Source organism: Propithecus coquereli, unplaced genomic scaffold (assembly GCF_000956105.1).
Source record: "Propithecus coquereli isolate 6110/MARCELLA unplaced genomic scaffold, Pcoq_1.0 Scaffold53, whole genome shotgun sequence".
NCBI lineage: Eukaryota > Metazoa > Chordata > Mammalia > Primates > Indriidae > Propithecus > Propithecus coquereli.
In genome coordinates this window covers 477,755-490,123 of record NW_012151174.1, presented here as the reverse complement: position 1 = coordinate 490,123, position 12,369 = coordinate 477,755, and the positions used below count along the sequence as shown (strand labels likewise).

The 12,369-nt window shown below is 46.5% G+C and overlaps 1 protein-coding gene across 1 annotated transcript; it reads right to left on the bottom strand.

The window, feature by feature from the left end:
• Positions 1 to 661: 661 nt before the first annotated feature.
• On the bottom strand, positions 662 to 9,300 carry LOC105820478 (cytochrome P450 2A13-like). Its single transcript, XM_012656962.1, is given in 10 exon segments — positions 662 to 829; positions 1,284 to 1,469; positions 2,658 to 2,836; positions 3,311 to 3,452; positions 4,586 to 4,762; positions 5,831 to 5,991; positions 6,227 to 6,376; positions 7,175 to 7,270; positions 8,472 to 8,541; positions 9,121 to 9,300. Coding segments are annotated over 10 exon segments (1,509 nt in total).
• Between the last annotated feature and the right edge of the window lie 3,069 nt (positions 9,301 to 12,369).

Sequence of the window (12,369 nt, the reverse complement as noted above, 5' to 3'; positions counted from 1 at the left end):
AGAGATATAATTCCTGTCCCTGGAATGACTCTGAATGGGACCCAATGGCCTTACCTGGTAGGGGCCACAGACAATGCTCTCTCTGGTGTTCAAGGCTGATGACAAAAGATAATGAATTTGTGACTCAAAAATGAGTGGACAAGAATGTGGGCGAGGGACAGGACTTTTCAGGTTGTGTGATAATATACCAAGTTGTTAACTTGAGAAAAGGGTGACTTTTCCTAATCTGTCCAAAGAGCTGTGGGCACAGATCTGTGTTCAAGGACTTCCTGGGTACTGCTCTTCCGTGAGACCTCAGAGACAGACTTAAACTTTGTGAGGCTCAGCTTTGTCATGTGTAAAATGGGCATGAACACTGTTCCCCTTGGCCTAGAATTGTGAGCATTTAGCGAGGTGAACGTGTAACACCTTTAGCGCGGAGCTTACACGGAGAACCTGCTATTATTATCATTGGTACCACACTGTAAGTCTTCCCTTCCTCTGATCCCAGCACTGAAGCGTCTATCAGGGTGAAATGATTCCATTCCCCTCCTCCTTCAATCCACCTGGCCTTCCTTTTCCGAGCCCCCTTTCCATGACCCCGCAACTCCTACTACATTCGCCCCTGCCCCACCCCTTCCTTTCGCCCCGCCCATGAGCCCTGGCCCCACACAGCCCTCCCTCAGCGAGGCAGGAAGCTCATGGTATAGTATGGTGGGATCCTAGTTAAGCCCACGTGCTTGGGGGATACGTCGATGTCCTCAGGCGACTGCAGGGACTTGAAGCGGAAGTTCTGCATGATGGTGATTAGGAAGAGAAAGAGCTCCATTCAAGCCAGGCCTTCTCCTTCCTGAAGAGGAGAGGTGGGAGGGGAAGAAGTGAAGCCCACTCTCACTGCCTCGTCACCCCACTACTGACCTCCAGCTGCATTCTCCCCGGGAGACTTTCAGAGGAGGATCTAAACCTCTCTGAGCCTGTTTCCTTTGTACATGACATGGGGTGACCTATGGCAGGCTGTAGCCATGGAGGGTGTAGATGGCCTTTGCTGCCAAATGCACTCTCAGATGTGGTTGTCGTGCTGTCAGATATCTTCTTTCTAGAGATCTGAAAAATTTGCAGTATCACCTTGGACAAATCTCTCATTTACTATGGACCTTGATTTTCCCCATACCTTCCCTTTTGCCTGGGTGCAGGTACTTGGTGCTTGGTAGTTATGGGAGCATCAGCTGGTTGGCTCAAGGGTAGATTCTAAGAGAAGTGTCCAGGCTGGAGAAAGATACGAGGCTACAGCTCAGTGAGGGGACGAGGGAGGCCCCTGTTGGTGTGAGCAGTGGCCTGCATCTCTTACCAATGGAGAAGGGCACAAAAGCGTCACTCTTCTTGAACTGCCCCTTCTCATCCATGAAGTGCTGGGGAGCAAAATCTCGGGGTTTGGAGAAGAACTTGGAGTCTGCGAGCACAGAGCCCAGCATAGGGAACACTTCGTTGCCCTGGTAGGGAGAAGGAAGGTGTATTTGTTAAGGCAGGTTGAAGGATTGGTGTGCTGAAAGTATATAGGGGAAAAAGGGGGGAGTTTGGGTGCCCGAGGAGAAGAGAAACGGGAGGGATGGGAGCTGGGGTCATCTCAGGGAGGGGCTTTGGGGACAATAAGGTTCATGTCCCTAAGACAGGAAGTTTGGGGACATGGGGTTGATTCCCCTGAAGCAAAAAGTCTGGGGGAGACATGGGATTCAGGAGCCTCTGAGTGGGAATGTTGAAAGGACATGATGGTTGGGGAAGACTTTGATGGAGGGACTGGAACAGGGGTTAGAGAACTACTCATGAGGATGGGGTGCTGGGACCATAAGGAGTGGGTTAGAGGTCCTTCTATGTTGCTCCATAAATTAATAAAAACGTGTTTGCAGACAGGATTTGTCTTAGGAGTTTTTCAAAGCTTTGCCCTGAAGGAATATGTGAACGTGTTGGTTTGCATTTCAAATGCTGTTACACTCAGAAGGGCGTCTCTGAAAGACAGTAGCGGCTGTATCCCACAAGGCGTCACGTTTCTCAGACCTAAAGGTTTGGATTTGCTTTGTAAAGCAAAGTAAATCTGTTAAAAACTACAGGATGAGAGCTGACAATGGAGTGCCCCCCGGAACAGACAGCTGCCCAAATGGCTACAGGGAAAGCTCTTGTTTGAACACTCCACATTACCTGTCTCCATTCACAATAACCTAATAAATATGGAGCCAACATATCTTTGTTTAACCCCTCTGTTAAGTGATAAATTTACCTTACAACTTAGAAGTTAACCTTTGAAAGATTTTATAACCATTTGTTCACATAGATAGAATTAGTTAAAGGCTCTGTGGAAACATTTTGAAAATCTGTTAACCTGAGAGGAGCTACCTGTTGTTATGTAAATCCGTTACCCCTGGCAATTAATCACTATTCCCTAGAAGTTACCATGTAAGACCTCATTCAGGGCTTTTTGAGACCCACGGAGAAGGTCTAGGCCCCCTGAGATCTTGCTTTGCCTATTATCTTTATAAACTTATAAAACTATATCTTTGTCTCTGTGTATTCTTTTATTTTCATTTTTCTCTATTATTTTCTTATCCATTGCAACTCTACCAAAGGGACCCGGTTTTTTGGGGGAACGTTGTCCACGTTCCCGGCACCTCTAGGCTGGGCAATACCTTTGGGAGGAAGAAGTCCTGAAACTTGGTGAACCGGTGGGCCAGGCCCATTGGGCTTAGGTCTCCAAATCTTTCGATCTCGTGGATCACTGCTTTTGTGTAGGACATTTTGGCCCGGTCCTCAAACCTGGGATGCCGGTTCTTGCCAATCACCTGGTAAATCTCCTCATGGACCTTGGCTGGAGGAGGAGGAGGAATGTGCTTAAGTGTCCAGGGTTCTCAGAGCAAGGAAGTATAGTCCAAATAGATAAAATGTGATGGATTACATGGATCTATGTATGACATGAATGTAGAGCATTCAAAATAGACATTGGCCATATGCATTTTGGAGCAGGGTCCTGTTAACCTGGTCATGCCAAAATCATGGGGGACATGCAAATTAGAAATCTTAGGTGATGATCTGGAGGAGCAGGCAGTGATCACACAGAGAACTTAGCACTAGAGTGGTTTACCAGTTATTTCAGACATTTTCAGTATTCTGGCAGCTAGTGAGACTCAGCTGATGACTATCATCTGAATATTGATTGCCCTGTCTCTGGAGAGCAAGGTGTGTCTGAGGGCCCAGGGATCTGGGAGGGGTGGGGACATGGCACGAGGCACAGAGCAGTTTTGGGGGTTTGTGGTCCTCTACTTCCCTCCCCCTCTAGCCTTACCCTCTACATCTGGGTGTTTCATGAGCAGCAAGATGCCACAGCGTAGGGTCATGCTGAAAGTCTCGGTGCCTGCGAGGAAGAGGTTAAGCGTGGTCAGCACCAGGTTCTTCATGCAGAATGCCATGTTTGGGTTCTTCTGCTCCTGCAGGGGGAGAGAGCTTTAGGCTGAGCTTAGTCCCCATGCCCTTGGTACTCTTCTGGGGCTTTTCCTATGGACCTACCTCTCTTAGATCCAGATCAAGGGTGGGAAAGAGACGCTACATACTCCAGGCTCTCTCCAGTTTTCAGCCTTTGCCCCTGCTGCTGGCTCTGCTCAAAATGCTCATGTTCTTTGCCTGGCTATCTGACCTTTAATTATCAGTTTAGTTGTCACTTTTCTTTTTTTTAACAGAGACAAAGTCTCACTATGTTTCCCAGGCTAGATTTAAACTCCTGGGCTCAAGCGATGCCTCCTGTACCCCGCTAGGTTGTCACTTTTTACATGGTAGCAATATTTAGAAAGAGAGGGATAGAGAGAGAATGAGAAAGGACAGAGACAGCAAGATTGAGTGAGTGAGAGAGAGTTAAAAAGAGATAGATTCTCTGACATGCACACACAGAGTTTCCAGCAACAGCATCCTATTCCTTCCCTAAACCTTGGAGCTTACTAGGGAGGAATCCCTTCCCTTGATCCTTTAACCCTGAACTTCAGACTCCATAAAGCCCTCCCACCTTTCTTCACAGATGGGAGACTGACATGTAGAAGGAGGTAGGGTTCCTCCAATGTCACACAGCAAAGCCAGGTCACCTGTCTCCACAGGTGTATCTGATAACCAGGGTATGAAAGTTGAGAGAGTATGGTGGCTAAAAGCACCAGGCTTAGTGTCAGAGAGACCAGGGTCTCAGCTAAGGTTTGTGGCTTCCTCACTGTGTGACCTCAAATAAGCCACTTACACTCTCTCAGCCCGTTACCTCATTTGTAAAATTGGGACATGATAGAACCTCTTTGAAGAGCTTTTGTGAGTGAGAAACAGGTGAATATCTTAAAGCACTTAATGCAGTGCCTGGTGCATAGTAGTGCCTTAGAAGCACTTGCTACTGTGATTCACATGCACAACTTCTGCCCATGGGCAAGGGCTCAGAAGATGGAACAACGATGGTTACTATAACTGTGGGGATTGTGAAGATTGTTATGATGGGGCTCATTTGGATGGGTCTCTGTTGTTTCTCCTTCTCCTCAGTCTTATTTCCCACTGCTGGACTTTGGACCTCCCCACACTGGCTGCTGGGGAGTACCTCCTGCATGCGGATGAGAAAGGAGTCGATGAAGTCCCGTGGGTAGTTGGGATCCAGTGTGTGCTGGTTGTGCACCACCTTCTTGGCTATGAAGTCATCCAGCCCCTGCAGCTCCCTAAAGGCCTGCTGCTGTGGTCCTGGCAGGTGTTTCATCACGGAATAGAACATCTCATAGAGCTAGGGGTGGGGAGAGAGGAAGGGAAAGGAAAGACAGCAGTCAGTGTGTAGGACGTGATGGAAATGGAACCTGTCTCAGGGCAATGAAGGCACTGGTTTAAAGGCAGCTGTCCAGATTTCTAAGAACGTAGGTGGGTCTGGATGGTAACATATATATAAGTCTTCATGTGCGTTATGTGTCATAGCCACTGTCTCACCTAACTCTCACTGTTAGGCTAGATGATTGGGTCACATGTCTAGGTTTTAGATAGTCATGTGAGGCTGGATTGGGGCACACATCTAGGTGTTCACATATTCAAATGAGGTTGAATTCGAAGGTGTATACCTCCTGAGGTAGGACTGGTATGGTGGAGAGGTTACCTGCCTAGGTGTTTAGGCATTCAGGGGGGCTTGGTTAGAAACAGGTATCCAGATAATTATTGGATCTACATTGGTGGCTTTTGTAAAGGAGTTCAGGTATTAAAGTGGGGTTGGTGTTCAGGTGTTCAAGTGGGAGGGGATACCTGTTCAGGTGTTTAAGTATTCACTTCCGTAAGGTGTTTGGGCAGGCACAGTGGGAGACACTTATTTGGGTGTTCGGGAAACAATCTGTCCAGATATTTAAGTGTTTAGGGGTGTTGGTTATGGTACCTGTCCAGCTGTTCAGGTACTTAGGTGGGTCAAGTAGAGGGCACTTGTCTAGATGTTCCAGTGGGCTGATTTTGGAAACCCGTGTAGACATGAAATGATTTTAGTTTTCTGGATTTGGTAGCGCTAGGTGTTCAGGTATTCACGAGGTTGGTTAAGGTGGTGACTTTTCCATGCATTACGATTTTCAGAAGGACTGAATAGAGAGCATCTGTTGTTATATAGTAAGATAGCCTGGGACAAGAATACCTGCCCAGGTGAGAGACCAAGTTTAAGGTATGTATTATGCTTGCAGACTTTGTTTTTTGGGGGGAACATGTGTTGATATATTCAGGTGTTCTTGCAGACTGAGTAGTGGGCACCCATGCTGGGCTGTGATGCAACTGTTCAGTTCTGAAGATTGGGGGCTGATCTTGAGGGGACACTGTCAGGACAGTTTACCTGTCCTGTGGATGTAGCTGTGAACGCAAGGCTGCCCTTCATCATACGCAGCAGTGACAGCAGCTCTTTGTTCTCATAGTCAAAGCGGTCCCCAAAGACAACGGAGCTGATGACATTGGAGACTGTTCGGCTCAGGAAGAAGGTGGGATCGATGATGGCGCCTGCGGGGTGGGGCGGGTTGAGGGAGAGATGGGAATTGGAGGGAGAGAGTGAACTTGGTGGGCTGCTGCCAGTCTGAGAAGGGAACTGTTGTGATGGGCCAAGTTCCCAGCTCCACAATCCAGAGCAGGAAACACAGAAGCCTTTCCCCAACCAAGTCCCCATGCCCGGCCAGAACGTGAGGTTCCTGGCATTTTCCTTCTCGTCCCTTAGCACTCCGGGGTCCCTTCTGCTCACCGCGTGTGCCCCTAAATTTCTCAGTGAGGAAGCCCACCTCCTCCTGTATGCACTCCTCGATGCCTCGCTTGCCCATGCTGAAGTCCCGCAGTGTGGTCATGCAGTAGTGCTGCAGCTGCTTGGTGCGCTGGCCATTGCTGAATGCCATGTCTGGGAGGTGAGTGCAGGGGTGCAGGAGGTCAGAGAGCGGCCGGGGCAGGCCCCAGACCAGTTCCAACAGTTCCAAGGGGCTTCCAAGGGCAGGGTGGCTGTGGGGTTGTGCAGGGAGACAGGGAGCGAGGGAAGAAAATCAGAAGGCAGAGGCAGAGGCAAGACAGATGCACAGACAGGGACGGGGACACTCAATGGAGGAGGACAGGAAGGAGGGAGAGGGATAGAAAGAGGGTGGAGGACGGAGGGAGAGGAGGTGAGATATGTGGAGATCTGGAAAGTGGAAGGAAAAATGGTGAAGGATTCTAAAAGTGAGCTGGAGAAGAGAGATAACTAGGGAGAAACAGAGAGGGGCTGGAAAGAGGAGAGATCGTTATCAGGAGGTGGAGGCAGGGGGATTTTGAAGCAGGAATCAAGTGAGATTATAAGACAGAAGAAGGAAAAAGGGAGGGCAGGAGGAGAGAGAGAAACGTGGAGAAGCACAGAAGCTGAGAATGACAAAAAGACAAATGGAGATAGAGGACGAGGGTTTGAAAACAGAAATCCCCAAAGGTTGTAGGAGATGGAGGCTTAGGGGAAGGAAGAGACATCTGTGAGAGGACAGGGAGACAGGGGCAGAGAGAGGCAGGGAGAAATCGGGACATGGATACTGGGACAGGTCAGTGACAGAGACAATGATCATTTATGGAGAGACAGCAGACTAAGTTCTTTGCCACAGGCTCTAGTGGGCAGTTGAGTGGGAAAACTGAGGCCATGCAGTCTGCCTGATCACATTCCTCCGCCCAGGGTCCCCCTCACCATAGCCTTTGAAGAGCCAGTCGAAGGTGGCCTGCTCACCTCGCCCGCTCAATTCCTCAGCCTGGTCCACCAGGGCCTCCTTTATGGCATCATATCCTGTAAGTTCTTACAGGAAAGAAAGCTGGAACTGGATAAATAAATAAATGCACGGGAGGCAGAGGGTGGTATGGATAGAATGCATATAGAGTACTCTGGAATGGGATACTAATTTTATTTTATATACACCACTTCAATTCTCTAGATATATGTATGTACATGTACACAGAAGCTCACACTTGTACATGAATATATCCATAGAAAAGGAGTTTCCATGTAGCAAGAAATATTTAGAAATTACCAGATGTATGGATTGATGAGAGTCTTATTCTGATGCATTAAAATTTAATGGAAATTTAATGAAATTGTTTTCATTGATTGATGAATAGCAGAAAGAGTTTATGACTGGAACGACGGATGGCTGGTTGGATAGATGAAAGAGTTAATGGATGGGTGAAGGGTTAATGGATAGATGATTTGAGATACATGAATAATGGCTGGAAGGATGGATGGACAGAAAGATTATAGATGTATGAATGATGGAAGGGTTAATGAATGGATGGATGGATAAATAGAAAGTTGATTGATAGATGTATAGATAATAGAGCAAAAGCTGTTTGTATAGAAAGAATAATAAATGGACTTTTAATGAATTCATGGATCAATGGACATAAGGAAGGGAAGGTACAGGGATAGATAGACGGAAGGATGGAAAGAATGGGGTGAGCCTGCTTGGAACTGAAGGATGTGGGCAGTTAGAAATGGATGTATTGGAGAAAGGGATCTATCTAAATGGAGGAGGCAGAGATCTATGGGTTAGGCATGTGTATGTGTGTAAGAAGACGAGAGGTAAGGTCGGATATGAGGGCTCCAGCGGATACATAGAGTATCACTCAGTAATCCATTAAAAGTATGAATAGAAATGACTCAGGAAACACTCTAGAGTCATATGGTGTGGGTTAAATATAAAGTGGTCCTACCACTTACTGTGTGACATAACCTAACCTTTCTTATCCACCGCTTTTTCATTTACAAAATCAGTACAATATTAAAAGCCCTCTGAAAGGAGTTGATGCAATAATTCATGTAAAGTCATTATCAAAGAACTTGGAACATGAGGAGTCCATTATGAACAGCTTCTGTTTTTCTTGTTGTTGTTTCTACCTACCATGACCTTGGACGTTTTAGTCTACTGAAGCCAAGTTTCCACAGCCACTGAACTCATCTGCTTGGTCTACCAGGGCTTCCTTCACTGCTTCACGTCCACATAAAACAACTATTGGCCGGGGTCCCATATACACAGTGAACATGGGGCCGTGTTTCTCGCTGAGCTGGGAGTGAAAGAAGACACAAGAGGAGGATGTTAATTGGCATACCAAGTGTAGAGCAAAGAGGATAACGATTTTATAGGGATACAGACGTGGGAAGAATAATGAATGCAGTTAAACCCTGGGTTTGGAAGGACTACTGGGAAAAAGGTATAGAAATCTTTGCTCCTGTGATCTTGGGCAAGAATCTGCACCTTCCCATAAGACTTAGTTCCCTCACATATAAAATAATGAACCTGGATTAGAAGAATTCCAAGATCCATCCTTCTGTCTCTTAAATGCTAAGTTTCTAGAATCTTAAGATTTCATAATGGTAAGTTACATATTTCTAAGACAACGTGAGTACAAGAGTCCTTGTGTATAAAAATATGATGCACTGCGATTCCAAAGTTTTGAGATTTTGAAAGTCTTATTTCGATGCCCTAGGAACTTGTGTTTCCAAAATTTTAGGACTCTGGAATTCCAGAATTCTTAGGTTTGGAAAGTCTGTGTTTCCAAGAGTCTATTTTCAAGAAGTTATAAGGTTCTGTGTGTATCGGGCTATAGCATTAGTTGCTTCTCGCCCTGTGTGAGGGGACTCACCTTCAGGAAAGACTGAAAGGTGGCATCAGTGCGAACTTGTGGCAGGTTCCCCAGGAAAGGTATTGGTGTGGGGCCTGGGGGCAGCTTTCCTCCCTTGTTGGTTCGTTTCCAAGCAATGAGGATGATGAGGCAGGACAAGCAGAGTCCCAGAAAGACGGTGAAACTGGCTCCCAGCTCCATGGTGGTGCCAGGCCAAGAAGTTGTATCCTGGGCACCAGATCCTGCCTAAATAGGTTCTGGGAAATCAACTTATACAGAAATCTGAACACCCTCGGATTCAAATTTTCCGGGCACAGACAGCATCAAGGAAGAGATTGCCTTTTCTGGGAGGTGATTATATAACGTATAATCTCCTGGCTGAATAAAGGTAAATTGAATTTGCACAGGGAAATCCACTGGGGCCATTCCCCTTTCTTTGTATTTCCAGTCTCCCAGTTCTTCTCCCTCAGCTTAATTTATGATTCAGCATTTCTTGGTGGGGTGCAAGAGGCAGTTGAATATCTTTTTAGGCTATTGAGTTTAGGGTTCAGACAATCTGGGCATAAGTTTCAGCTCCATCTTTTCTTCACTGGGCAAGTCACTTAACCTCTCGGCCTGTTTCCCGATCTATCAGATAGAGTGACCATCTTTGTTTAGAAAGTCTTCATAGACAACAGGGAAGACATTTTGTTGATCATTTAATTAGAAATATCCTGATTAATCAGTTTTTTAAATTTTAAATTTTTTAATTGACACATAATAACTGTACATATTTATGGGTACAGTATAAATTTTTTCTTTCTTTTTTTTTTCTTGAGACAAGGTCTCACTCTATGGCTGTGCTAGGGTGCAGTGGCGTCGTTATAGCTCACTGCAACCTCTAACTCCTAGGCTCAAGCAATCCTCCTGCCTCAGCCTCCTGAGTACCTGGGACAACAGGTGCATGCCATCACTCCTCACTAATCTTTCTATTTTTTTTGTAGACATGGGGTCTCACTCTTGCTCAGTCTGGTCTAAAATGCCTGGCCTCTCAAAGTATTAGAATTACAGGCGTTAGCCACCTAGCCTAGCCACTGTATGATGTCTTGATACATGTATACAATGTGTAACAATCAAATTAGGGTAATTAGCATATTCATCACATGAGACATTTATCATTTCTTTGTGGTGAGAACATTCAAAATCCTCTCTTGTAGCTATGTCTTAGATCTGCTGCTAGGATGTCTTTCTCGGGGTAGTGACCCAAGTTTAGGCTGCCTCCTTTGACTCTCTCAGCTTCTGCCTCCCCTCCCATTCTGCTCCCCCCAACACTGCCTCTTCCTTATACCCATTCAGGAGTCATCTCTTAACTACCTGTGGTGGCATGTGTGCGGTGGTGGTGGTGGTTTGTCAGTCTGGTCTTCATATTGAGACAGGAAGGGAGAGAGAAAGTATCCTTACCCAGGTGAGGGCGGCAGTGATCTGATCTCTCCACCTAATCCAGGAAGAATGGAGCTTGGGGAGGCATCTATGAGGCCAGGTTGATGGATTGAGGACAAAGAAGAGGGCTAAGAAGGGTGAGAAGGGAGGAAATGTTCCTTCCTGGTCTCTTCCTTATCCATCACCCTGCCCCTCTGGAATTACAGCAATTACATAATCATCAAAAAAAAATTACACAATCACCTCCACCTCACTCTTCCCCACAGGCAGAGAGCCAGAAGGGGAGGTATTTGGGCAAACAGCTTAAGCTTTATAAACACCTTTGAAGAACACTTGAGAGGGGAGGTCTGGCCCCATCCTTCCAGAGCCTTCCAGGTAGCTAGTTAGAAGCTGAGGAATGCCTTCCTTCTGTTCACCCAACAATGGAGGAAACAAGCAGGGCGACCTTGTACACGAATGTTCATAGCAGCCTTGTTCACAATAACCAGCAGGTGAAAGAAGCCAATTGTTCACCAACAGGTGAATGAATACATAGAATATTCCATCCAATGGAATATTATCCAACCATAAAATGGAGTGAAATACACCTGCTACAATGTGGATGAACCTTGAACACACTGTGCTAAGTGAAAGAAGCCAGACACAAAGATCACGTGATTCCATTTATATTTCATATATTCCATTTATAGTAGAGACAAAAGCATACTAGTGGTTGCCAGAGGCTAGAGGGAAGGGAGAGGAATGGTTACAGGGTTTCCTTCTGGGATGATAAAGTGTCTTGGAACTAAACGGTGGTTATGGTTACCCAGTATCATGAATAGCTACCTGTGCTGTCTCGCTTTTGCACACTTTAAAATGGTTAATGATTATTTTATGTTATGTGAATTTTGCCTACAAAGAAAAAAAACCATACCAGCTCAAATATCCATTTGGCTCCAAAATAGAGAACTTTATTTTGATCTTATTGATTCAGAGGTAACAGAGATATTTTAGAATTACACAGCACAGAGGTTGAGGGCTAGACTGGGCCTTTCAACTCAACAAAGCAAAGAAGGGTCGGGGTGAAGGGTGTGTATGGGGATGAGGGAGTGAAGCAAAGTACCTGGTTCTGCTGCTGCTGTCTTGGGTAACTCTGGGTCTAAATATTTTCCTCACTTGGGCCTCAGTTTCTCTAATTGCTAATTAGGGTGGTTACACTAAGTTATGGAAGGTATTTCTAGTCCCGGAAATCCTAAGGTTTTATCCTTGGTCAACTGTAAAGGCCATGTGGGGATGAATGGAGACTACAGCAGGCTCGATGGAGGAGAGACCAGAGAAAAGACTTCCCACAGCGGAGAGTCAGCAGGGAGCACCTCAGAGGGGCTCTGCAGATTCATTCCGTGCAGAGGCTGCAGCTGAATGGAAGGAGCCTGAGGGAGTCTGCATCCTTCTCCCCCTCTCCACAGAGGCAGGAAGCAGAGCTAGAACACGGGGGCAGGGGCGGGTACAGAGGGGAGTAGGATCTTCCCCAACCCTTTCACCTGCGCCATGAGATTGATGTCTCTGGAGCTCTGGAGCAGCCCAAGGAGAAGTTCTGTGGCATCTCAAGAAGAGGAAGAGCTCAGAGGAGGCCAAAATGTTTTCCAGGAATGGCAGAGGTGGCCCTGGGAGTGAGGCGACCCCAGGCCCAAAGTAGCAAGAGGACAATGGGGACAATGTGAAATGAGAAGGCTGAGGACACCATACCCCTAATATCACGCACCTTCCATCCTGCTGTCCCTCTTAAAGGGCGGGTTGTTCTGTTTGTTGTTTCATTTCTGTGGTTGGAGGGGGAAGGTGTACCAGGAGTTGGCAGAGCTCCTGCTAACTCTG